At 44.7% G+C, this 27,734-nt stretch overlaps 2 protein-coding genes and 3 pseudogenes across 7 annotated transcripts; 3 read left to right on the forward strand and 2 right to left on the reverse strand.

The window, feature by feature from the left end:
- Nucleotides 1-1,931: 1,931 nt before the first annotated feature.
- On the forward strand, nucleotides 1,932-4,590 carry LOC117844285 (probable glucan 1,3-beta-glucosidase A; annotated as a pseudogene).
- Nucleotides 4,591-5,081: 491 nt separating this feature from the next.
- Nucleotides 5,082-5,411, reverse strand: LOC117844286 (antimicrobial peptide 1b). The gene has a single exon (XM_034725027.1). The coding sequence runs from the start codon at nucleotides 5,409-5,411 to the stop codon at nucleotides 5,082-5,084; it is 330 nt and encodes a 109-aa protein (XP_034580918.1).
- Nucleotides 5,412-6,106: 695 nt separating this feature from the next.
- Nucleotides 6,107-17,264, forward strand: LOC117843432 (uncharacterized). 6 transcript variants are annotated; one of them, XR_004637738.2, is made up of 23 exons: nucleotides 6,107-6,302; nucleotides 6,405-6,455; nucleotides 6,561-6,614; nucleotides 7,340-7,390; nucleotides 7,467-7,517; nucleotides 7,640-7,794; nucleotides 8,235-8,348; nucleotides 8,440-8,505; nucleotides 9,162-9,245; nucleotides 9,327-9,413; nucleotides 9,684-9,775; nucleotides 9,867-9,927; nucleotides 10,187-10,243; nucleotides 10,747-10,807; nucleotides 11,024-11,131; nucleotides 11,653-11,771; nucleotides 11,952-12,023; nucleotides 12,137-12,222; nucleotides 12,313-12,409; nucleotides 12,898-13,063; nucleotides 15,600-15,763; nucleotides 16,244-16,386; nucleotides 16,789-17,264. XR_004637738.2 is itself a non-coding variant. In XM_034724018.2 (21 exons), exons 1-20 carry the CDS (start codon nucleotides 6,194-6,196, stop codon nucleotides 13,030-13,032), a joined length of 1,710 nt encoding a protein of 569 aa, XP_034579909.1. In that variant the 5' UTR covers nucleotides 6,107-6,193; the 3' UTR covers nucleotides 13,033-13,063; nucleotides 16,789-17,264. The 6 variants fall into 6 exon arrangements, 1 of the variants encoding a protein (XP_034579909.1); XR_011897364.1 differs by having other exon boundaries at nucleotides 12,898-13,059; nucleotides 15,579-15,763; XR_011897365.1 differs by having other exon boundaries at nucleotides 12,898-13,059; nucleotides 15,579-15,763; nucleotides 16,274-16,386.
- A 693-nt stretch (nucleotides 17,265-17,957) lies between these two features.
- Nucleotides 17,958-19,357, reverse strand: LOC117843433 (cellulose synthase-like protein E6; annotated as a pseudogene).
- A 776-nt stretch (nucleotides 19,358-20,133) lies between these two features.
- Nucleotides 20,134-23,851, forward strand: LOC140221920 (uncharacterized; annotated as a pseudogene).
- The last annotated feature ends 3,883 nt before the right edge of the window (nucleotides 23,852-27,734 follow it).

Raw genomic sequence — 27,734 nt, forward strand, 5'->3', positions numbered from 1 at the left:
ACAAGCAACGCATCGGATCCAGCGGAATCGAGCAGCAGCTAGTATCCTGGCGAGGCAGCCTGGGCCTGGCGCTTGATCTCCGACCAGAGGCTGCGGATAAGGCGTAGGCTCTTCCCACCCGTAGTCGGCCTCGGCACTGGCCACATCCCCTTCCGCGCGGCGGCCACGGTGGCGGTGGTGTCGGAGGCGGACGAGCTGGGGGCGCTGGACGGAGGCAGGGACGGCGGCGGAATCTTCGTCGGCGACGGCGAGGGCTTGATCGTCCTGACGTGTCGGCGCGGGACATGGACGGTGCCGTAGGGGTCACCCGGCGGCCAGTTGCCGTCGTATACGACCTCGTAGCCTCCGTGTGTGGGCGACACGATCGTCGCTCTGAACCAGAACACGAGAACCTCCCCGGTCTTCAGCGTCGTGGTCCTCGTGCGGACGCCGACCTCACTGCCAGGTCTCAGGTGCTCGCCAGCGCCGAGGGTGGATGGGCTTGCGGACCCCGCGGAGGAGGGGGCGGAGCGGGGCGGCGGCTGCGGCGTGGAGGGAGAGATGACATTGGGGCGCAGCGAAGGGTGAGGCCGATGTCGCGGCGCGTGGGTGCTGGCGGACTTTGAGTTGGTGGACGACGGATCAGCACCCTCACGCGGCGGCGGCGGCGGCGCGGATGGCGTCGTCTTGGCGACCGATCTCTTGGGACCGGATCGAGGAGGAGAAGCGGAGATGGCGGAAGGTTGGCGGTGGATGGATTGATCAGAGTATCGGATCGAGCAGGATAGGCTGTTTTGGACCTGGACGAGCCCGATCCGAAGTAGGCTAGACGGGCCAGTTGCCGTGAGTGGCAAGTTGAATGGATTGATTGAGAGGCCGGCCGGATAGTTTCCATTTTTTTTAAAAAAAATCCTATTTACCTCCCTGGACAATGGGTCGAGTCCGCGTTTCCTCCCACAACTCAAAAACCATCCGTTCTGCCTCCTCGTGCTTCTGAAACCGGATACGAAACCACCCCAACCGAAATACAGTACACATCACCAATCATACGTGTCCAAGGCACATGCTAGTGTGTTTCTTCCTCCCTCCTTCCTCTCTGTCGCGCCCTCCTCATCTCATTCCCACGCTCGCGCCGGACATGGCGGGCTCAATGCCGACGTCCTCCTGGAGATCCTGCTGCGCGTCCCGCCGTGCCCGCGCCGGTGGCTCCGCCTCGTCTGCCGGCACTAGCGCGGCGTCATCAACGAGCGCTCACCACGAGCCGAGGGCGGCGCGTGGGGAGCAGCAAAAAGTCAGAAATTTTTGAAAGAAGCAAAAAGTCAGAAATACTCCTGGGAGTGTTCTAGACATATGGACACCTGGGAGATTTTGCGTGGAGGATGGACTGTTGATAAACAGTCGATGCACTTTTCAGGCTGTGACCCTGTGCTGCTGCTGCCGCCATTTCCGGCAGGAGGCGGGGCACACAATCCACCGGCGTTGGGAGGGCTCGCCGGCTCGCCGCCGAGCACCTGCACGATATGATTATTCGCTCTCCGGAACCCTCCCGCTTTTGCTCTAGTGCCGGAGAGCCCGGATGAGCCATTTACACTGTTCCACGGGCCACGACAGTAGGTGCATCTCGAATCCTCCCGGTCCTTTTCGAAATACGTACTACCCCACGTATTTCAGAACAGTGCCTGCATTATTCCGGTCTTACTCAGCATGATCCCTACCCAGCGCGAAAAGGATTCGCCGGCCAGCAAAGCACGGTGCTTGGTATAATGGTATACATAATACGTAATGGTCCTTATAGCCAGGCTCAGCATCTCGATCTATATATAGTGGGTTATGCATGGCCAGGCTCCGGCGCTCCGCAGCAGCGAGCTGATTGGTCAGCTTAATTTGTGGTCATCTGATCGACCAGTAGTCAGCACACTCACCACCATGGCACCATCCACCATGAGACTTGATCCAGCTTCTCATCCTTCTCTGCTCCTCGTGGCTCCTCCTCCTTCCTTCAATCCGCTGACGCTAAGAGGACGCTGCTGGCGCCGGAGGGCTGGATCAAGCCCTCCCTCTTCGATGGCATCCCCAACAACAACGACCTCTTGTACGTAATAGAACAAGTTCTACCTAGCTACTACCTGTGTAAACTGTAACATTAATGGCATCGTGAAGCCCTGCTACCACAGTGTGTTAACGTAACTGCTGCTGCATCCTGTTGAACGTGCCCCTTAATTTGTACATGTAGGATGGTACCCAGCTCCAGTTCAAGTCCGTGGCCCAGAACAGGTACCTCGTCGCCGACCAGGGCAGCGGCGCCGCCATCCTCGCCGACCGGGAGCAGCCGTCCGGCTGGGAGACCTTCAAGGTTAATTACTAATTACTAGTTTACTACTATATGTATTATTAGTTGATGGGCCGCAAATGTGCATCCGCGCTGTTAGCCAAAAGTTTCTCATCCTCACTAAACCACACTTGTACGTACTCACGTTTTTTCCCCCTTAATTTCGATCCATGCAGCAATGGAGGATCAATGAGACGACGTTCAACTTCCGCGTGTTCGGCAACCAGTTCGTGGGCGTCGACAGCGCCGGCAGAGTCGTCGCGACGGCCACCAAGCCGGGGCCGTCGGAGACGTTCCAACTCGTGCGCCGGGACGGCGACAAGAGCCGGGTGCGCATCAGGGCGCCAAACGGGCTCTTCTTGCAGGTAACTGACGCTATGCAATGGCATGTTGGCGTGCCTGCACGTGCAAGGCCGGCAAGGCTGGCAGCAAGTTTCCAGCATGCGTACTTTTCTTGGATAATGGCCTAGAGTGATGTCAGAATTGCAATTGCTTTTAACATTCAAAGAAGCACATGTAACGTTCAAAAAAGAAGAGTATTTGAACAGTCTAAGGTCCTTTTGTTTGAGATTATAATCCACCTAGATTATATAAGTTGGATTATGGGTGATGTGCACCACTTCGGACTACAACTTATTTCAGATTATTTGTGGTCCTAGAGTGATCTATGATGGTCTTTTATCTTATTACCCTTGGACCATAATCTAGTTTATATAATCTACGAGGGAAACAAACATACATACATGAAAACAGAATATAAATTATCCCTATCACGTTCCTTTGAAGCTATCTAGTTTTTTCAAATTATATAGGTTCGTGTGCTTTGACAATATAACATTGTTTTTTTTCCTATGACGTCAGGCAGAGACCATGGAATTGGTGACAGCCGACCACGGCGAGGACACAGACTGGGGTGACGATGACCCATCAGTTTTTGTGACAAATAATGTCGCCGGCTTACAAGGGGAGTATCAGTTGTTTAATGGCTATGGCATAAGAAAGGCGAGACAGGTGCTCAGGGTAAGAAATCAGCGTGCTCTTTGTTTGTTTTGTTTTGCTATGACATGGTCTCAGGTCAGTTTTGAACTTCCTTGTTTGTTTTTTGCAGGATCACTGGCGCACATTCATAACTGAGAGCGACTTCAGTTTCATCGCATCAAGCGGACTGGACGCGGTGAGGATCCCAGTTGGGTGATGGATTGCCAGTGACCCATACCCTCCACGTCCTTTCGTTGGAGGATCCCTCCGGGCCTTGGATAATGCATTCCGCTGGGCAGAGTATATCATTTGTCTCTCCATATCTCAACTGATGGACTGAACAAGAAACTTATATCAACGAAACAATATCATTTTTGCTCCTTAAATTGTGTTGTGTCCATAAATAGGAAGTACAACTTGGGCGTTATTGTGGACTTGCATGCTGCGCCGGGGTCCCAAACCCTTACGAGCACAGTGCCACCAGAGACGGCTCGCAAGAGTGGGGCACCAACGATGAAAACATAGACTTCATCGCATCAAGGTCAGTGATCACTGCAGGATCACAAAATCTCTAATAATAAACTCTTTTTTATCTCTCTCATATTAAAACTGAACATATTACATATATAACCCATTGATGAAAATTCCGAACTGACCAACATAACCAGGTACGCGAAGAGTCCGAGTCAACGCCGTGCGGCGGCACGCGCCGACGGCCTACGTGATCATGCCGGCGAGGCTCGCCGCCGACGAGTCCGAGCTCCTCGGGTTCGCCGGCCGCTTCGCCCGCGCCGTCCTCGACGTGCACTACTACAACCTGTTCAGCGGCGCGTTCGACCACCTCACCGTGGACCAGAACATCGACTTCGTCAGGAAGAACCGCTCCTCCGACCTCGCCGCCGTCACGAGGCGGAATGGGCGCCCTCTTACGTTCGTGGGTACGCAAGCTCGTCTTGGCAGTGCCCTTTTTTTTTTGTCACGAACAGGGAACAGCCTAGTTTTTCCTTCTCTTCTTCCTCGTGCGATTTTTATGTGATGTGATTTACAATTTTAGAGGGGAGTGGGTGGCCGAGTGGAACGTGCGAGAGGTGCGAGCAGCAAAAGGGATTACCAGAGGTTTGCGCAGGTGCAGCAGGACGTCTACCGGCGAGCTACCTTTGGGTGGGCATATTGGATGCTCAAGAACGTGAATAACCAACCATTGGAGCATGCAGTGGATGATCCAGAACGGGTACATCACGTTGAAGAACAGCTTGCAGAGCAACGCAGAAATTTCGCTGGAGCAGGAGTGGGACGATGCATGAGAAGATGGAAGGAAGAAGGCCAGAGCAGAATGCTATTTTAAAATTAGTTGAGGGTCAATTTCAGTGGGTCCTAGTTGGTTTGTTCAATTAGTCAGGTTGGTGTTTTATGTGTTGTTTTCAATCCGACCCGACTAGGAGTCCATGGGGTCATGTTGTTATCGAGTCCAATAAGGATCATGTCTTATGTGTGATATATCCGTCAGTCCATGCCTGCGTGAGCTATCCATGGAGCACTTGTCACAGGAAAAAACTTACCCCAACAGATCTACATCGTTCCCGTAAAAATACGACGACGCGAAAAACACCTCCGTCGCTCCGCGTATATGCGCGAGTCCGGTACTTCCCCAATCACCCTCGAACTACTCGTGCTCGGAATTTCCGGCGCCCACTTCGTCGTCGGGCTGTTCTGGCAGCCGGCGGGGGTCGATGCTGCAGTAAACATCGCGGCCGCAGCAGAGGTCGCCGGCGCAAAGGCCGGTTGCGGCCGCACGCTATCCAGGCCCGGCCGCAGGTTCCGGTCTTGCAGTCCCTGCCGCAGTGGATAGCACCAATGCTGCAGTACCCATCGTGGCTGCAGCAGAAGTTGCCGGGCAAGGCTGCGCCGCCGGCTTGCTTGCCGCAGCGCCGAGCGGGCTGCAGGCGCCACTCTGGCAGCCTTGGCCGCAGTAGTCGCCGCCGAGGCCGCAGTACCCCGACTTGCTGGAGCAGAGGTTGCGAGGGCACAGCATGCCGCCGCCCTGCTCGCCACACCTCTGGGATTGAGCGGCCGCCGTGGCGCAGCTAAGGGCGAGGATGACGACGCTTAGCACGAGGGCCGTCATGGCCACCGTACCTGGTTTGTCATGGCCACCGTACCTGGTTTGCAGCTCGCGCTGCGGTATCACTCCCAGTCCCAGCTACTTGTTCGGATTGTTTGCTGGATGAGCAACGCGGCGTACGACGCGGCGAGCTCGGAGACGGCCGCGAGCCGGTCGGAGCTCAAGCTACTAGAGCCGCAACAGAGGGGAGGAGTCCACATGCTGACGTGATCAGTTTTGAAGTATTGAAGAGTTTATTATTATGATCTGCTGTGGAATGATATGAGTTTGGAATAAATTTTTACAAGAATTCTCAATAGATAGTTTTGGGAAAGATTTTTTTAGACTCTTGAAGTTGTTCGACCGTGTTATTCTGTACCGTTAGACTATTTTGACTTGCGAGGAGCGTCGATGAGAGGTGAAACCGAGCTAGGCGTCACGTTGGATCAAGGGATTTGCATCTAACCATCGAGAAAATCGAGTGAATGTTTTTGGCAACAAATAATTTACTTTTTTTTTAGAGAGGTCACGGGTTGGATATGCAATTTTACATCCATCCAGCCTCTTGGCACCCCTGAAAGACAACCAACTCATTGATGGGCCTTTTTGAACAGGCCTTAGTGAAGGACTCGTGGCGTATGGGCCTCTATGAAGAGAAGACCGGCCCGAATCAACCTTCGTATTATCTCATCATTCCATTTCTATATCATCTTCGACTCTTTCGTTAACCCCTCGTCGTCCTCCGCTCGTTGCCTCCTCCCCAGAGTCCAGCCGCGCCAACTCCCGAAAGGCCAAAACCCCACCAAATGGAGGGGGTAGCGCCCGCCGTCTCGCTGTTCCGCCCGCGCGCTTCCGCACGCCTCCCTGTCCTCCTCGCCGCGGATTCCGGTGCCGCCCGCATGAGCCCCGGTGCAGGTGGTAATTCGAATTCCCGCGAATTTGTCGGTTGTTTGGTTCAACTACGAGCGCTCGTGTTGCTTGACCATTGGGGCGTTTTTTTGTCTGGATTTTTGAAAGGGAGGAGCAGGGTTTCGAGGCGTAGCCCTGAGATGTCTCCGCCAGGAGCAGGTAAGGGGGGAGGCCGACTTGCTGCTTGTTTTTGGTTGGTTACTAATTTCGACCGTCCGGCTTGTTTATTTCAATCCGCCTAAGATTTTCTCCTTTTATTGGAAGGGAGGAGTGCGGTGAGGAAGCACGGCAGTACCGAGGCTGCACCTCGCCGACCAGGTAAATAGCTGACGATCACCATGGTCGTGCCGATGATACATGTTTGATTGGATGATTTACCAATTAGGCAGTCATACATATCTGAAGGTACTAAAAAAAAATGAGGACCACAATTCTAGCGAATGCTTATCCAATGTAATGTGCACCGATTTTGAATGTTGCAATATTGCAATTACTTTCCCGTGTCTACTGAATACTGATGCACCTGGAATGTTTCTGTCAATTATTTTAAAATGTTTGTTCCATAATATTGAATGCTTGTAGATTGTTAGAATTTTCTTATAGCTTGCTACCTTTGTTGCTGACTGTTGAGTTTGGCTGCCTTTAGACTTCTCATGTGGTAACTGTAAGGTTGTTTACCTGCTACATGTTCTCAATTCTCATATCATTTCCTGCTACTTGTTATCATATCATTTAAAACTTGAAAATGGCATCATATGGTTTGTCCCACTATTGAACCAAGGAGTTCGTGTTGCTGGAGTTAAGAGTGTCTTTCTGGTACTGCTAGAGCAAGACCTTGCTAATTCTTGCTAAAATCCTCGAGCACCAGTGCCTGGTCAAATTTTTCTTTTTTTCATAGTGTTTGGAGGCATGTTGTTCTATCGACTTGCAGGGAAACAGCTTGTTCTCAGAAAGGATATTACCTGTGCTCATAAAAGGACTTAGCACACTTAAATTGCTGTGCTATTCTAACTACTAATCCAAATCTTCTAATTGTTTTTTAGGAATAACTAGAGTTCCAAAGCTTGGCCCTGCAGTTTCTACTAAAAGAGCAGGTAAAGAGTGCTATATGAATAGCTATAGCTTAATTGCTCACTTTTGCAGTTTAAATGTATGTTTTTTTTCTCTTAGGGAGGGGTAAGGATCCACTTGTTAATTTGGAGGTCTCTCATCACAGAGCGGGTAAAAAGTTACTGACGCAGTTCTCAAATTTTGTTATTCACATGTAGTTTTCTCATAACAATTTAACAGATGATAAAATTTTATTGGGGTTTTGTTTAATCATTCATGTGTCACCAAATCAGTTGCAGCGGTGAGGTTGCTAAGAATTGAGAAGGGGAAGGCATTTGTTGACCTTTTGAATGATAAAGCAAATGATTCTGGAGATAATGAGATGGGATATGTTGAGAGGACGCTAGGTTTCAGCACACGGTATTTGGAGGACAGGGATATAAGACTGGTACAAGTTACATATTGCGCATGTTGAATCGGTGACTATATTTACACATTTCTGTTTGTTCAAAAGGCATACACTATAAGGTCGATCAAAGTTATTGGACATATTGAAGTTGTGTTGTTGTTGACTGATTTTAATTTATTCCAAAAGGATTACACTTTCAGGATTGCTGGGAAACTTGAAATATTTTTATCTACCACTACTACCACAACACAGCCTTGTAGTCTGGCAACCATATATCCCTTTAATATTTGATGAACATATAGCTAAACAGCTACCAGTTCTTTTTGGCATCTTTACTTGTTTCTACTTGCATGCATAGGGTGTGATACTGTGATGATAAACATGTTGTGTGAATGGCTCTTAACAATGTTTGAAGGCTTGTATATGCCTGTACAAATGGGTTCAAAGCTTCTACTTCTCTCTTATGCTTGCATTGTTAGGTTACTGTCATAGTTGCTGGAACTGTGCGTTGGAAGCGTTACCTTGATTATCTTATCATGTCGCTATGTAGCGAGGAGAAGGTGTTCAGGGAGATGGAGCCACTGCTTCTGCAGGTTTCTCTTAGTCTCTTATTCTTTGATTGAATACTCATTGTAGTAGTTACTCCACACTCGCAAAACCTTAAATATTAGCGCTTTGGGACAGATATTGCGAATTGGCTTTTTTGAAATTCTCAAGCTTGATGTACCAGCTTATGCTGCCGTGGATGAGGTATCTTGATTTTTCTTTCTTTTCTTTTTAACATTTTCCATGATCTGAAATTAAGTTAGCCCTTCGTGTAGCTTGTACTGTTGTTTAATCACATCGTTAGTAGTAATTCTTTTTCAGTCAAAGAGCTTTACAATCTGTTCCATGTAAGTTCCACAGCACAAATGTGACATTGAGCTAACAGTGCATCACTTTGTTCTTATCATATTTATTCCATAACATTGAATTTATTGCTAATGCTGTTGTTATATGGTGATAGCTACATGCGATTGGCTGATTGTCCACATCCTTTTGTGCACCCACTTAAATGTCAAATGCCAACTTTAGTTGATTCACTTTTCCTAGTAAGCAATATCTATTTGTTCATGGATACAGTGATGAAAGGAATCTTTTGAAGTTGTCTGGCTTCTTGTGGTCACATGTAGTATGTTCAACATAACTAAAAAAAGATTATGGTGTTCATGTTTCAGTATTCTGAAATCAATTAACGTTTGACTAATCCTTGTTGACTGGTTTTCAACCTGTGTCCTTTATTTTGGATACATATTATATATTTGTCACTATACTACTAATATTAATGTTAAGCGGACAATTGTATATATGTTTATCACTGTTTAAAAAATTGACCTGACAATCTGTCCTGCAAATCCAAATTTTAGAATGTAAGTCTTGCTAAAGTAGCTTTAAGGCCTGGTGCTGGGAACATGGTGAATGCAATCCTGCGTAAACTTGTAGTGCTAAAGGTATGGACAATAGACTTGATCTAATGAGCCTGATCAATAGGATGGTGTTGCAACATATTGTTTGTTTTCTTCATAATTCAGGAGACAAACTCTCTTCCTCTTCCAAAGATAGAAGGTGATGATCGTGCCCAAGCTCGTGCTCTTTCCATAATTTATTCTCATCCTGTTGTAAGTTTGCTCTACTTCTAAGAAATAGCTATCATCTTTTATATCTGTTTTGCTGTTTTCTCCTCTCTACAATAAATATACTCACGTTTCTGAAGTTACGACCTGAACTAATTCTTTTTATTGACCAATATCTCTATTACTTGGAGTAGTGTAGCTATGGGGTGTTTAGCATACCTGTTCCTTCTGGCTAAAAATCTTTGCAGGAAAGCAATACATACAAGATCATGAGCAGTTAGAATTTTAAACTATAATATGTGTTCTGCTCTGCAGTGGATGGTGAGAAGATGGATACGATTTCATGGAAAAGACGAAGCTCTAAGATTGATGAATTGGAATAACAGTGATCCCCGTTTCAGTCTAAGGTTTTAGCCAATGTTATTCTGTACTGCAATCCATCTGCTCTGTTTCATGCATCTGTGCCTTGTTGACTGATTTTATACACTTTCTTCATAGGGTGAACACATCAAAAGGATATACAAGGGCTGACCTTGTAAAACAATTGGAAAGTTTACAGGTGCTTTCATTAATCTTGTTACTTCTTGTTCCATTGCTTATGAGTTTGAATATAATTTCTCAGGGCCAAGAAATAACTGATTGAGTATAGCATTTACATTTTGCGCTTCATGGATGGCTTTTTCCTAAGCCATTTCAATTCACATGGGAGAATATCAATCATGAAGCTAGTTAGTCTACCTCTTTGTATCATATCCATGTTAGTGTCAATTCTATGACAATTTTGCAAGTTAATCTGATGGATGATTTTTTTTTTGTAGGTTCATTATGAAGAGTCAATTATGGATGAATTTGTCCGCATTCGGGAAGGGATGCAGGTAAGGAAGATGAATAACTTTTATGCGTTGTTTGTTAAAATAACATGATCTATTGATCTCCGCTGTTCCCTAGTCTGCATATACTTATGTGAGTGCCATTTCAGAGCCTAGCTGATAAGTTAGAAGAGAAAGAACCTTTACGAAATAAACCTTAAATACTTAAGATGTATTAGCAATTCCATGCTTCCGAATTGCTTTAGATATTACTTTGATTGTTATAACTGTGGATCACTATAGCTTACCATGTATTTCATGTTGGATAAGTTGTTGTGTATGATGCAAGTTTGCTGACATTCAAAGAAGCAACCTTTGGAGTCCTTGTATGGGTTCACTGTTGAGGAAGCACCATTTTATCATTTATCCATCACAAAATCATCATTTCTCCATCACGAAATCCACTGTTTTCCTTTTTCATTGAATAAAGTTATCTACTTTTTGTTTATCTTTTTTTATGCCTCTTGTTATGTTTCATAATTGGATAAGACAATTTCTTCCCTAAATAGGCAGTCTTACAAGCTGGATTACTAAAAAATGGCATGTGTGCTGTGCAAGACGAGAGTGCAGGCAAGTTCTTGTAGCTATTTCTTGATCACTAAGCCTGTACCTTAGTTTTCTAAAATGAGATTACTGCATTAAATGATGCCTTTAGCAAATAATTGCTCATGTCTGTACGAAGCTATTCAATTTTTCTTATCACTGCCATTTAGTTGAGAGTGATAGTAATTTTCATTTGAGGAAGTTATTGATAGCCTGTGCTGAGTCATGAAGGACCTATTGCAGGTCTTGTAGTTTCTGTGGTCGATCCACAACCTGGAGAAACCATTATTGATTGCTGTGCTGCACCTGGCGGAAAGACACTGTTCATGGCATCACGATTGTCAGGACAAGGTAAGAAAATGGAAAGGAGAGTGGGGTTCAATGGTCAATTGGCGCTAAAGCATGCAGACTTTAATAAACTTGTTTTGCTACTATCATATGGTACTTTAATGCCATATCATTTATACTTTGTTTTGTTATCATGTTTATGATTACTATGAAAAATATGTGAGCGAATGTTCGAATGAATCACTTTCCATTTCTTACTGCTAATAGCTTGATTATACATCTTCAGGCATATGGTAATTGAGATCCATGTGCCAGTAGTTGCCAGGCTAAATTTATTCGTCGTATGTAAACTTCATATCCATGCAGTTCCAGTGGAGCATTTGATGGCTAGTTAAGGATTACTTCACTTAAAACTAATATTTGTGAATGCTTGTATTTAATATCAACAAGTATGTAGATCTCACAAAAATCAGTTCGGGATTTAGTATTTTACCAACACATTCTTTAATTTCATGTGGATCAAGTTCCATGTCTCGAATGGATAGTAGCTTGGAGAATCATCATAATAGTGTGCTCTGATACAGGGAAGATATGGGCTCTAGATGTAAACAAAGGTCGCTTGAGAATACTTATGGAAGCAGCAAAGTTGCACAGTCTCGATGATATGATCACTGACATCCATGCTGATCTTCGACTACATACTGTAAGTTCCCATGAAAGTTCGCTGTTGTTAATCCAGAACAGAAAAAGTTGGAAAAGGAGAAATTTCCTTATAACGCTTGGCCAATGGAAATATTTAAGAAATATGACTAGTGACTATTATGGTTAATGATTTGTCCACATGTATGATAAAGAATTTTGCCTACATGGAAATATATTTCAGAAGGAAACCACTGCTAAATATGACAAAGTATTGTTGGATGCTCCGTGCTCTGGTCTGGGAGTCCTTTCCAAGGTACATTTCTTCATCAAGTTCACCTCCAAAATTTCACCCTTCCAGTTTTCAGTTGAGCTAATCTGAATCTAAAATGACAAGCTATTCTGTTATAATTTTTCAATGTCCCTAAGAGGGCAGACTTGCGTTGGAATAGACAGTTTGAAGATTTGGAAGAGTTGATGTGTTTACAAGACGAGCTTCTTGATTCGGCATCAACGTGAGATTCCTTGCACTGCAACATTGTGAAAGAGTATTTGTCTGAACAGCAGCTGAGGTTGTTTACAAGTAACAATGGTTTTGCTGGCAGATTGGTAAAGCCTGGTGGTATACTAATATACAGTACATGTTCGATTGACTGTGAAGAAAACGAAAAGAGGATTACTGCTTTTGTCCAGAGGCACCCGGTACTTGTTCATATCAACCAGCATGTATTTTTCGGTTGAAGTTATAAAATCGATATTCAACTCGAAATATGAAAAAATATGTATGACCTTACTATTTGGAGACTGTAGGTATTGTTAACCGTGCACATAATTTTTCCACTCAGAGTAGCAGTAGCACAAGAAACTTCTGAATTCCTTTTATCCCTTGAAGATCCTTGTCCAGTAACTGGAAGGTCTCCATAACCAACCATTCCTACTACACTCTAGCACTACTATTTCAGGTCTATAAACTGTTATAGCTCTTTGTGCACATGTAGTACTCACACAAAAACATTCACATTTAAACTTGCTGTACCATTCTTTTTTCTGCAACTGAAATTCCTGCATCATGATTTATGTCTGCAACCTTGACAATGCAATGTTTTGTACTCTTTTATAACCCAATAAGAATCGTACTTTGATAATATTTCTTTACACCTGTATATTAATTAGTTTATGATATGCTGTAGGAATTTGCCATACACTCTGTTTGTGGATATGTTCCTACAGAATTTGTCACAGATGAAGGTTTCTATTCCTCAAATCCAACTAAGCACTCTATGGATGGGGCATTTGCTGCTCGTCTTGTCCGGTCAATGGACTAAGATTCTAGGAGTGCCACAAGGCCACAACTAGGTGAGATCAAGTTGAACCAGGAACCGCATGTATCTATTATCTTAATACAATAGTGTTAAAAGAATCTACCACGTTCGCCGAGAGGGCCTAGAAATTACCATGTTAATCAGAAAAAGAGAAGAATTTGCACCTTCGGATTTTATGAAGATCTAACGGTTCATATTATTCTACTTAATTGAAAAAAAGAAAAGAATACACACCGTTGGATTTTATGATGATCTAACGGCTCAGATTATTCCAAAGAGTCCATTATTAAAGAAGAAGAAGAAAATATGCACCGTAGGATTTTATAATGATCCAACAGTTTAGATCAACCTAAAGAGTCCATATTAAATACACCTAATAAATATATAAATTCAGAATTAAAACAACAAGGAAATTAGAAACTGATTCCGTGATTGGAAACAAGGGTATGAGTCCGTGACAAATACAAGTCCATGCTTTTATTTATACGTATCTGAAACATATGAAAGGAACAGAAAATGAGACTTGAGTGGATGCACAATAAGGAATAACCAACGTTTTGGTCAAACCTCTAGCTAGCTTACCCTTCGGAATACATCAACATCTCCACGCAAACACACTCCAGCGATGGCCAACTTCAATGCTTGCCAAGAAGCAAATCTACGTCCAACGAACTACACTGGCAACCCAACCTAGGTTTGCTCATCTTACACCTCTCTTCTAATCAATTGTGTAAATGACCTCTATGCCCCAAGTAAACTAAAGTGGGATGCGCCAATGAGAAAAAAAGATAGACAGGGGAGGGGAAAAGATCTATGGAGCAGCTGCCCATAAGGGCAAATAGCAAATTTTGATGAGTTTGCTTATGTGTATATGTAAGCTAGGTTCTTTTCTGGATTAGGTAAAAAAATAAAGTAAGTTAAACAACGAGATGTTTATATATCTGTATACCAATTTAATATGATATAGACTATTTCATTGGACATATACACATGTTATGCACTAAAGCATTATATGCATAGCTTTTTCCGGAGAACGACAATCAAAAGAGTCATATATGATACTTATTAAGAAAAACAATAGGTGGTAGTACCTCCGCATCAAAATATTTGTCACTGTTGAAATTTGGTCACAACATCTGACCATTCATCTTATTCAAAAAAATATGTATCATTTATTTTGTTTGTGACTTAGGGCCTATTTGTTTGAGCTGCAGTTTTTGAGCTTTTCTGAAAAGCTGCTGCTGGCTTTTTGGTTCTAAAAAGCCAACATCAGCTTCTAGAAGATGTGTTTAGCTTTGTGAGCTCAAAAGCTATGGAAAGCTCAATCTTTCCAGTTTTTCATATAAACTCAGCTTTTCTGGGCTTCCAGCTTTTCGGAAGCTGCACGAGAAGTTCAGTGTTTGTTTAAACTTCTGGCTTTTCATGCTGCGAAGCTGCCAGGAAGCTCAAACAAACAGGGCCTTACTCTATCATCAAAGATATTTTGAGTCTGACTTATCTTTTCATATATTTGCAACAAACTTTTGAATAAGACGAATAGTTAAACATTGCGAGAAAAAAAATAAACATTGACAAATATTTCTAATAGGACAGAGTATCAAAGGACATCTGACACAAAACAGCCTCCAAAAAAAGTAAATTACACCAAACTACTTTTTGGTCATCTCTTCTTTTAATTGTTCGCAGCCCATCAGAATTTGAAAAATACATTTAAAATGAAGTAAGGGGAAGGGATACTTGCAAACGCTCTCACCTCGCAACGCTTTCAATACCACAATAACCACTTGCAACCCTTCACCACCATAACAAATGGTTAGAGAAATCGGACCTTGCCGCAAAACAAATTGAAAGAAGAGGCCGAAGTCATCGCATAAAAAAAACTACCAATGCATCCTTTGATTGACACACCAGCTGCCAAGATCTGAAGTGAATCTATAGATTTAGAAGAATCTACCCACACTAGAATGTCACGGTGCCAAATCAGACATCATTGAGGTAGGGAGAGGGCGGAGAAACCTTATTCCGATGAGCCATCACGGTCACCATCTTGCCGATGCCACTAGGGAACTAGACTCTAGAAGAAGTTACGACCCATTGGAAACTAAATCTACAAAGAGAACGGGTTCCCAGTCCTGTGGCTGCTGACCGCCGAAAGGGAGAGAGGAGTACCAGGGCAGCGGCATCGTGGAGGGGAACCTGGCGGTAGCGTATTTCGTGACATGGTTGATTTGTACAACCTGAAATAATATCACTTAAATATTTGGTAGGGAAATATAACATATCAAGGCATGGCTGATATTTATTAAAACTTTCCTTGAAAGTTATGGACTTATTTAGATTAAATTTAACAAAATAGTTTTTAAACAGTCACCAATATCAAGGTCCTCTGAAAATGATTTGTTACATATGGATGGCAATAATATAGAAGTACAACTCTTTTTATACACATAGAAATAATAGAACCGTCATCAATTAGAGTACAACTTTAATTCATATATATGGAAATAATGGAATCGTCATAAGGTTTCGGATTAATTCCATGCTTTAACCTAGGAGCTTTACATCGTAAGGTCCATGAGGGCAAGACCACAGGCGTGGCAAAGGAGGGTCGAGGTTCTCTAGCAGCTGCAGGCATCCCAGGTGGTTCATCGATGGTGTGAAGGGCAAAACCATCTATCTTGACAAAGGAAACTTAGCTTTTTGTGGCTGGTATGCAGATGATGATGATGGAATGGTAAGATGCAATATTGACTAATTTTACAGAAAGAGCAAGGAAAGGGGGATGGATTTAAAGATGCTTCGAATTCCAAACTCTCTTTACACATTAGACCTGTTCTTACCCCTTTAGTTTCAAAGTTACCACACCAATTTCCAATTCTAACTACAAACTGTGTCCAATCTGTGGCTGTGCCAACAAAAAGTATTGGGTGGTGGTCCATGTATAGCAGACAGAGCATGACAACAATTCATCAATAGTAACGAAACATTATATTAGTTGGAACAATTCAGCTGAGTGGGCCAGCAACAGACATAAAAACTTCTACCTCACCCATATCTTCTTCTTAAAATCTAAGAATATATATAATATGTCACCATAACTATGAGCCTCTTCGGTTGATATATTAAGATTGTCAATGTTTGTCACAATTTCTTGCCAAACTTGACTACAGTTAATCAGTTCATAAAATTGTTTGCCAACTTTTGGCTTGCACAGGAGAACCTTGCCACACTTTTTTAATCACAGGTATGCGCGACCGAGCTGGTAGAAAAGGAGTCCTGCCATGGTTTGTGGCTACAACCAAATAGCTGCTGACTTGGTCAAACTCGACAACCTTAGGCGTGGCAGAGTGTGGCAAGGTTTGGTTTCAAACCAATCAGTCCCTAAAACTCTCCAGCAGAAATTCACGTCACAAGACAAAAAATATATATTAGTTTCAATAAACACAAAAAACTATATTTTTGAATAAGATATTCCATTTTATTTAAAATTCATGTTTGATGCCATAAATATGATTTTTAAAAAGATTATGTCTTGGTAAAGGCAATTTGGATAAAGCAACAGTAATGAAACAACAACACAACATTAGTTAAATGATTTTTTCAAGTAAAAAAGAGCTCAAATGTTAGTATTAAAAAATCTAGCTAGCCGCGCTATTTGCATGGGCCATCCTGCTAGTTGCCCAAATGTTAAAGTGCATTGGATCACTCCTCCAATATCCTTATCTCACATATTCTTGAAATTTTGCTTTCCTCTTACAGTCTGCATTAAGAAGTATGGTGCTTTTACTTCAAGAAAAGAAACATGGTCAAATTCAGGTGATATTGCTTCTTGTACAGCATCCGGATTAGCTTCATCATGAACAAGAATTGTGAAGCTGCCCTGACGAAGTCCATTTTGATGATGAGTACCATAATAATGTATGTTGCAAGCTACGGTACCTGTAACTACACTTGCCTGAATGGTCTGCACCTGCACATGTCTATCTAGTTAGATCCAAATGTAGGATGACTTCGATGCTTTTGTCCAATGCTGCAAATGTTAGAGTTTGCAACGACAAGAATTTTCCAGATGTAGCCTAACGTACATACATTTAGTTAAGTATTGCATTCTCAAAAAACTATTGTAGTGCACATTATCTATACGCACTACTAGACAAGACGATCACTACTGTGGATAAAACGTTATTATCAGTAACAGTGAATATTAACGAGATAGTTGGCCTGGCCTTGCTGCAGTTTCAAGTGAAAGGAGATTTTATTCAACAAATAATCAAATGTACCATGTAGGCAGGCACCAAATTTTTTACATGAGGGATGCAATTGATGAATGAGACACTTGAAGAATTGCCATGTGCTTTTGCAGATCTTTTACACATTATATCTTGCTTGTCACAGCAGATGCTGCACAACCTCCTGTAAACTGTTTGTGAGCTACGTGTCACACACTGTTGTTCATATCTGATTATGTTCACCCCAACTATCCTTTTTATGTTCTCTCCTTTTTTAAAAGATTGTCCAAAAATTTAGCAAGCAGGGCTAATCTTTTTGTTTGAGGATCTGAAGAATTTTATGGGGAGCATGCCATCGATGATTAGTGATCTTTTATCCTGTTGGAGGCACTTCTGTTGATCCATACATATCACATACTCTCATTCACACACATCTGAGTGCCCAGTTGGCAAACATCTATGGCAGCTGCTAGGCCATTTTCTGGGTTGAAACTTCCGAGATGACGCTGGGACTTCTGCCCTTGATGTACTTTGACATTTTGTACTGTCTACAAGACTGGTTAGTCTTTCTTTTGATCTATCTTATGTTTGTCATTAATTTATTTTATGCTTTGCTCAATACATGAACAAAATAAATTTATCTATGTTTTCTTTGAACTTGGCAAAACAACTAACAGAATGGTTTGACCTCCCCTACTATTTTCGCTAAAAAACGCACACATAATGCCCCAAACATAACACATAAGGCAGTGCTGTTCTAGTACGGTTTGAGTTTTTCGTTATAGATATTCAAAGAATTGCCAGAATACAATTATACGAATACCTTTTGCGTCATGTGCTTTTTATGTAGTATATTCGGTTGATCTCTAAGAAATTCACCAGTGCCTCTTCTATGACCTCAAATTATTGGCACCAAGAGGGCCAAAATCACAAAGCCAATGGAGGCTAGTGTGACTGAGAAAGGTATTCTCCCTCCGTCCTTCCTGAGGAACATTACTTCATAGATTGGGATATTGATGATCACTAGCACCCCACATAGAATGACCTGGAGGAAAAATCCATTCAACAGCATATTCCCGCCACCTGCCATGATTTGACTTAGCCCTGCCACCAAGCACACAAGGTTGAGCAGTGCGGTGGTTGCAATGATCACATATTCTGGTGAAAAGGATCCAAATTCCATGATATCTTGCTCGTACCTTTGTGATTCATCCTTATCACTGACCTTTGATGTAATTGCAAACCCCATCTTCGACAGTCCTAATAAATTCCTGATGGTGTCAATGACACCGTAGCTGTATGAGGTTGTTCTTTTAATTATCCACATCCTCTGTCCATTCCACCATCCTCTCAACGTTTCTCCATATAATAAAGCCTCATAGGCTGTACATATCCTTCACTGATGAGACATATATAAATGGTGCGATCCACAGACTCATAATCTGAATGATATAAGAGCAATCAGGTTAGTTTCACTACTATCATATGGAGCTAAAGTGAAGCTTATCATGTGGCATTACCTCTGGAAATAGGGGAGTGCCCTTGAGAAGGCCAAGTGAAGGGATGATAACATAATATAGTGTAGGGAGTGAGTTGGGTGCCCACAAACCATATATCGAGTAGCCCATTTGATGCTGTAACCTGATTTTTCCATGTCCAAATAAGAAGGGGCAGTACTTTGAAAGAAACATTAAGAAAATATCCTCGCTCCATCTCTTGTGTTGCAGCATTGTCTGAGCAAGTGTTGTTGGACCTACATCTATAAATGCTGATCTTTGTGGACTCATGAGGACTGACTCCCATCCTCTACAATGTATTGCCAATCCAGTGAGGACATCTTCCATCGAGCAACCATATTTCAATCCGATCTCATTTCCCCATTGTGTGTTATGTTCATACGTGCAGGTTGCTAATGACTTTGCTTTCTCTTCAATCTGATCTATGCACAGTTGCGTCTTTTGTGTGATTCCTCTATCCCAGTCTTCCTTGTATTTGGTGAACCTCCTGCCACATAGGATCTCCCTTCCATGGAAGCATCCAGTGCCGACATAGAGAGGGCCACCCAGACTATCCAAACCACTCAGTTCATTCAGATTCATTTGCTATATTAATGTCATGGCTTATATAATGATTGCATATCCTTCTATGTGTGAGCAGTATTAAAGTTACACTCGATGTTGCTGACCTGTTTGATGACATGGATCAGGAGCGAATTGTCGTATATGTTATTCTTCGTCAGATCTCTAAATAACGAAATCTGGCAGTATTTTTCTCAGCTCGTTGCTCCACGTCATCATGACGTGTGGTCCGTTCGTCTTCTTCTCGTGTGGTCTCTCTACCGTTGGATTTACAAGGGCCACCATCGGATGGTCTGGAGTGTTCTGGACGGTGCGCTGTCTCTCCAGCCGACTTTTTTTTTATTTTGGCCCTTTTCGCAAAATTTTTTCACAAATAGACTCCTGGCGAAACCAATTCCGAAAATGGACCCTTAGCTTGGCGCCAGGATGACTGGCGTCAAGGTATAACGTCTTGGCGTCAGGATGGCTGGCGCCAAGGTCCCCCCACCGCGCCTCCGACGTGGCGCCGGCCCCCTGACGTGGCGCCGAGGCTTGGCGCCAGCCTCCCTGGCGCCAAGCCTCTTAACACAGCATCGGGATTCCTTTCCTTTTGCACGTCTGTTTGCATTCTTGTCATTTCAAATCGCGCTGCCGCCGCCCCCTGTCCGGTGGCCGCCCACCCAAAGACCACCGCCGCTGCCGCCGCCGCCTCGGAGTCCGCCGCCGCCGCCCGGAGGCCGGCCGCCCCCGCCCGCCCGAAGGCCCCGCGCCCGACCGGCGCCCCCCGCGCGGGCCCCCGCGGCCACGCCCCCCGTCCGATGGCCGCCCGCCCGAAGGCCCCGCGCCCGCGCCCGGCCGACGGCCCCCCGCGGCCCCCCCCGGTGGCCGCCCACCCAAAGGCCCCGCGCCGGCGAAGGCCGCCCGGCGGCCGGAGCCGCCCCGGCCGGCGCCCCCCGCGCGGGCCCCCGCGGCCGCACCCCCCCGTCCGGTGGCCGCCCGCCGGAGGCCCTTGCCCGCGGCCGCCCCGCGCTCGCCATTGTCCGGAGGCCGCCCGCCCCTCAGCCCAGACGCCCGCGGCCGCCCCCGCCGGTGGCCCACGGCCCGTCGCCCGCGCCCTCCACGCCCGAAGGTCGTCTGACCCCCGCTCGGTGCCCGCCCCCACGCCTTGCCGCCGGTGTTCATCAGTGAGGTAAAACTCTAAGAAGAGTTATAGTTAACTAGATAAAATAGTTAGATAGATAAATTAGAATTAGATTGTTAGGTAGAATTTAGATAGGGAGGTAGAATTGGTAGATGAAATTGTTAGATACGTAAATTAGAATAGTTAGGTAGAATTGTTAGGTATGAAAGTTTATCTTTATGAATTGCAATGATAGAAAGATTAGAGGATACTCATGACACTATTTAACTAGATGCATGTCCAATTTTCTTTACGTAGTTAGATGTATAGTTAGTTACATAGTAAACTAGTTATTTAGTTAAGTAGTTGTATAGTTAAGTACATAGGTACATATTAGGTGACATAGTTAGTTAGTTGTATGACATAGTTAGTTAGTTGTATTTAGTAGTTAGTAGGCAATTGATACTATCTCATTTCATACCAGAGATCTTGTACTTAGAATGTTTGATTTATTATGGACTAAATGAATTATGCATCGTTATATTGATATACTAGATGGAGAACATAGTGAGCATATATCACGGAGGCACCGTGGAAAGGGATGAATATGGATGTGTTAAGTTTGTTACCATGCAGTGCGAGGTTGTCATATTTGATGAGAAACCCTCGTTTAGTGAGTTGCTTGCAAGGGCTCGGGAGGAGTTACATTGTCATGAAGATGATGAAATCACAGTCGAGGGCATACTTCACCTAGGTTTCCCTCTCAACATTCAAAGGAAGATGGTCCCAATTCGGTGTGCAGGCTAGTGGGAAAAATATGTGAGACAGTTATGAATGGTCATTCCCCCAAGTGTTGAAGTGGTTGTTCGTCGGGTGGGAGTTGATCCAAATCCTCGTCGGTTTTCCCGACCAATGGGTCAACGGGCACACTTTGATCCTCCCGTCCCAGAACCTGTTATTCCCGATGCTGAATCTGCCCCTAATGAAGTAGTTGGACATGGTTGTCGGATTGTTGATGATGTGGTGGACTCTCCTAATGAGTTCCTTTTCACTCAGAATGATCCGAGTAAGTGTCTTACCAGTTTCTGTTGTTGAGAGGTAATCCTATTCGTTCCATCAATTTATTCTTTACTCATATTTGTACTCGATGGCGCTGGAGATATTCCAGAAAATGTGGATGCGCCTCTAGTTGATGCGCAAGTGCAATGTGGAGATGGATTGCGTGGCTCCAATAGTGTTGAAATTTTGAATGATGAAGATGCATACGAGATGGGAGTGGATCTTGATTCTGATGATGACCGTCTTGTTGGAGAGATGACAGAGAGTGATATTGAGATGTTCAAGCGTATCTTCCCTGGATGTCGTGATCCGATAGTTCACGAGTTTAGCGATCTTACTCTTTCCGATCAGGCATTTGCAGAAGGACGTGATGATGAGCTCCTAGAAGCTCCTGAAGCTAGTCCTAGTATGGTTATTGAGGAGGGAAGGGTATTTAAGGACCTTCCCGCATTGAAGAGGTGGTTGCAAGCTTTTGCGGTGATACGGAAGAGACCGTACAAAGTGTTGCATTCATATGCGGAGCGCCGTTACACAGTTGTGTGTGACAAGGAACGGTGCCCATGGAGGGTTTGTGCAAGGAAGCAAAATATCACCGGGAAGTAGAAGATCACAAAAGTTGTCGGTCCACACAATTGTGCTGACCATGAGCTTACAGTGAGACATCCGCAGCTAACATCTACCCTCATTGCGAAGCGGTTGATGGGAATATTGAAGGAACAACCCAACATGAAAGTGAGAACAATTATCAGAACTGTTGAGGAGATTTATGGAGGTTATGTGATAACCTATGGTAAAGTTTGGAGGGCTAAGCAGCGAGCGTGGAAGATGATATATAGGGATTGGGAGTCTGGGTACGAGCAGCTGCCAGTGCTTTTTAATGCAATAAAAGCCGTGAATCCAGGCATGCATTATGAGTACATCCCAAAGCCAAATGCTTGGAAGGATGGGAGGCAGATATTCGGGCGTGCGTTCTGGTGCTTCCCTCAGTCTGTGGAAGCCTTTAGGCACTGTCGTCCTGTTTTCTCTATTGATGGTATGTTTTTGATTGGCAAATACAGGGGCACACTTCTTATAGCCATATCTTGTGACGCAAACAATATGCTGGTTCCTTTGGCATTTGCATTGGTTGAGAGGGAGAACAATGACAGTTGGGGATGGTTCTTAAGACTAGTCCGGATACATGTGGTTGGTCCTGACAGGGAGGTTGGTGTCATAGGCATCAGGGCATACTTCATGCTGTGCAAGAGCAGATACAGGGCTATGCACCTTTGCATCATCGTTGGTGCACTCGGCTCCTTGCGGAGAACCTACTTCAGAAGGATGGTGTGGAGGATAATTTTGATCTGTTTCAAGTTGCTGCTCGTCAGCTTGAGGATTATTACTTTCAGCGCAAATTGGAGCAGGTCAGGACCACAACAAATGTAGAAGGTAGACAATGGCTCGCTGGTTTGATGAGAGATTTGGATAATTGGACTAGATCTCACGACGTCGGTGGTTGGAGGTACGAGTTTCAATGCAGTAACATGGCCGAGTCATTCAATAAGTTGTTATTGGGGATACGTGGTATGCCTGTGAACGCAATCGTTGAATTCACCTTCTACAGGCTTGTTGCGTGGTTCAATGAAAGACACGCAAAAGCAGAAGCGTTGCAGATTGCTGGGGAGAGATGGGCTGAAAAACCAAAGAGACATCTCAGCATTGCAAATGAAAGGGCTTCCACACATGAGGTGCAATGTTTTGATCTCGGCACAGGGACTTATCAGGTCGAGCATAGGGGTGGGACAACGTCCGACGGCGAGATTTGAGAGTTGAGGATACATGTGGTAGTCCTCCGAGATTTCAAGTGCACTTGTGGTAGGCCAAAGCAGTACCACTTCGTATGTTCTCATTTGGTGGCAGGAGCTAGGCATCGCAATTTTGATATCGAGAGCATGATACCTCATGAGTTCAGCGTAGACACCCTTGTGCGGACATGGAGCCTCCGCTTCGTGCCTTTCCGGGATCCTAGAGAGTGGCCTCCATATGATGGGTCAAAATATGTTGCGGATCCAGCTTACCGTTGGAACAAACGTGGAACAAGGAAGCGGACGAGACATAACATGACTATGGATCAGGTATCCGGAAGAACGAGGCGTGGTAGAGCAACACCATTTCTTGCTGATCCAGAACAAAACGAGTGCGGCAAGTGCGGTAGATTGGGCCATAATTCACGCACTTGCCGTTGGCAGATTAGTGAGGTGCGACTAATAGCTCTTTTCGTTACTTCATATGTGTTTTATTCATGCAGATTATGTTTGTACATCTCTAACTTCATGATTCATTGTTTACTAATCTTATTTGTTTTTGCCTATTTGTAGGATGGCGCACTTCCACCTACTAGACCAGGCGTACGACCAGACCCACCGAGGTCGTCTCATAGCTGCAGGGCAGGTAATAATCTACAATTCATGATTCAAGCATTGCAAGCGTCCACGTCTTGTTTCCTAAGAGATGTCTGACTCGGTTTGTTTGCATGCAGGTCCTTCCGCTCCTTCATTCTAGAGCCCATGATGGGTTTTTGGCGCTGTTGTACGACGACCGCTACACTCCTTTGCTACAGATGGCGGGCCTAGATGTCATCTCGTATCGTGTTCGTCGTGGGATGCCCAAGTTCAACTCAGCAGCTATAACTGCGTTGGTTGACAGGTACTATTACCTCCGTTCATATTCAATTTATTATGTCCTTACATGTTAACAAATAATAATTCTGCAAAATATAGGCGGCGACCCGAGACTCACAGCTTTCACCTGTCGTTCGGAGAGATGACAGTGACCCTACAGGACTGTCAGAAGATGCTGGGTCTGTCGATTCGGGGCGATGCAGTGACTGGACCGTGCGTCTCAGAGGGTTGGAGAGCACGAGTGGCAGCCTTCCTTGGGCGAGAGGTTGAGGAGCAGGGGACTCGCACATCTGGAGTGCTAATCTCCTGGCTGCGGGAACACTTCGGCCAGTGCCCCCAGGACGCGGATGCGGAGACAGTTGGGCAGTACTGCAGGGCGTGGATACTGCACTTGTTTGCCTGCGTTCTTTTCCCAGACGCTACATGTGACACTGCGTCTTGGATGTGGATCCACTGCCTCACTGACTGCAGGCGGGTCTTTATAGTTGGGGATCAGCTGTGATGTGCTTTCTATACCGGCAGCTGTGCGAGGCGTGCCGTCGGACTTCGGGCTCCGCGTCAGTTGGTGGATGTGTCTACCTATTGCAGTTATGGATGTGGGCCCGTCTTCCTGTTGGTCGTCCCGAGATTATGCCGCGTCGACCGTGGTTCCCAGGTGAGATACTGAGACGGCAGCCAACATGGGCATATCTTTGGGGTTAGGTTAAGGTTAGCCATACGAGGTTGGACCGCGTGTACCTGGATTACATCAACGAGATAGACGCGCTCACGGCTCATAGTGTAAGTCAAAATTTTTTTGACATGTTTTGTAATCTTTTAGTGTAACAACTAACATCTTGTTTTGACATTTTGCAGTTAAATTGGCAGCCTTACGAAGGAGAGGACACACTTCTTTTTACCCTTAGCTTCATGTGTGCGTTGGACGATGATCTTTACAGGATGTTGTGCCCTCTCATATGCTTCTATGCTGTCGAGTACCACCTGCCAGATCGAGTAGCACGTCAATTTGGGATGAGGCAGATTTGGCCAACACCGGCGACCTCGACTAGTGTGGAGTTACACACGTAAGTCTTTTCCTATTTGAATTATTTCAATAGTATTAACTAAATTTTGGCTAGCAGTAACATGTAACGTGACGTGCAGCGTGGATCGTAAGAAGAAACGGAAGGTCTCTGAGTGGGCCGCGTTCCACCAGGCGTACATTCAGGAATGAGACCAGTTCGAGGACAACGTGGATGAGAACGACGAGCCGCACACAAACAGTGAGTACAGGCAATACCAGACTTGGTACCAAGGTGCGACGCGTCACAGGCTGAGGGCAGCGTGGACGGAAGATGACTACGCCGACATCCACTCATCCGACGATGAAGACACGGTGTACGATCAGAGTACTCGTGCTGGAAGGTAGGTGGAGGCAGGACCAATCCTGGATAGGATGGTAAGACAATTGCTTCACTTTTCTATGTTCTATGTTAAGTTACTTAGAGATTTTGTTAGTTAGATAAGGACTTAGTGACCATCTGACTTAATCATTTAGTCATTTAGTGACTTAGTGTGTAAGTAAGCTAATGATTTAATCATTTATTGCTTTAGTGACTTAGTCATTTGTTGCAGGGCCGTACCCTCCAAAGCTCAGTTAGAGATTTAGAGCATTTCCGTCCTAGAGTTACGGACCCCGAGACACGGAGCTTCCTATAGGTAAGTCTCAAATTATTCTTTCTAATACTTTATTAATACGTTACATTCTTCTTTCGTGTAACTAGTTTTTACTACTGCAACGACTGTCAAATCAGCTTCGCCGTGCCGTTGCTCGTTGTGGTTGCAGGACTGCCACGACGCGAGATGTGCACGTTCCATCCCTACGCGAAGGAGGCGTCGGTATGTCTAGCTAAGGCCCCTCAGGTTCGAAAGCAATTGCATCCGAGGATGAGGACGACGACGACGACGACGATGAGCAGAGGGCCGAGGAGCTTGGCTCGTCTCAGCTCCAGGAGGCTCCCTTGACTCAGCCTACACAGGTTGTAGGCACTAGACTACGTCGCCTACGTTCTCCTTACACTCCAGGCACTGACGCCCTTGGTCACAAGGGTAAGGGTAAGACTAGGAGGCAGTGACGGTTCTTATTGCGAACTTTGTATTATATGGACTATTTGTATATATGGACTTTCATTCTGAACTATTGTGGATTCTATTATGAATGTGTCATATGCTTGTGTCATATGCTTCTATGCTTGTATGTTTGTATTTATGTTCACTATTCATCTCGTAATTTTGTATGGATTGCATCAAAAAGTAGGGAAAATTCTGCCGAAATTTCGCTAACAAGTACCCTTTTTATTTTCTGCGGAAATTTCACTAGACTACGACTTCGAAGTGCATTACATCGCAAAATAAACATAGGTCGTCTACAAATTGCGTGTCCATACTTAAAGTGCATTATTACATGACAACATAATAAAAGTCTCACAGTAGAAAATATTGTTCATAAATAAACCATAGAACTAGAACCTAAATATGACTACTGAGTGCAACGAGGCCACTTTCCCTTCCTTAAGGCATCGGGATTCTCCTCAACCGATGCTTTCGCTCGGCGTGCCCGCTCAAGCTTCTTCTCTCTCTCCTCCCTGTTCGCAGCAACCTGCCTCCTTTCCTCCTCTTCCTTGTGCTCCTTTTCCGCAGCCTCCTCTATGAGCCTCTTCTCGTACACCTCCTTCCTCTCTGGATCCCAACGCATCATATACTCCAAAAACTCCTTGTCTTCAGGATTGATCTCAGTGTCGATCCACTGCTCAAAATCACATAGCGGTGGAGGGGTCTACAACAAATGCAATTGTTATAAAACAAAAAAATTATGGACAATAATTATAAGACAACAACAATTCCTTACCAACATGTTAATGCGGTGCTGACGAAGTGTAGGTTCAAACGCAAAGTTTGAACACATCCAATACCTCTGCCTATACGTGGCATGTTCATCGGACTTGGCTACCTTGCAAGGACCGCCGCAAAAGCACATCGGCACTGGAACACCACTAGGCAGAGGCAATAGATCGAACGCATTTCCGGTCATCTTGGTGCCATAACTACAATTTAGTTTATTTCTTTCTATGAATCAAACGCACTTAACAATAAACCTACAATTAAGGTTTTTTCATTTAATCCACAACAATGAGCTTATAACATAACTACGTGCGCTGAGGTTACCTTAGTTTCTTAGCTTTTCCACGCCTCGGCATCCTACATTTGCATGAAACCCTAAGTTCAAAAATGCAATAAATATATAGCGAATCGATGTGAAAAAAGGTACGAGGGAGAGAGGATACCTTGCTCGTCAGGATCCACGGATCAAATGAAAGTTTCTTAAGCTACAATGTCGATTCGTAGTCTAGGGCGAAGTAGGGAGAGTAAAAACCCGAGAGAGTGGAGAAGAATGAGGAGGAACTCTCGGGCAGGAAGAAGGTTGGCGGTATATGTAGGGAGCCTTGGCGCCATAGATCTTGGCGCCGAGCCTCGGCGCCACGTCAGGGGGCCGGCGCCACATCGGAGGTGCGGTGGGGGGGACCTATACCTTAGCGCCAGC

This window comes from Setaria viridis, chromosome 2 (genome assembly GCF_005286985.2).
Source record: "Setaria viridis chromosome 2, Setaria_viridis_v4.0, whole genome shotgun sequence".
In the NCBI taxonomy this organism is placed as follows: Eukaryota; Viridiplantae; Streptophyta; class Magnoliopsida; order Poales; family Poaceae; genus Setaria; species Setaria viridis.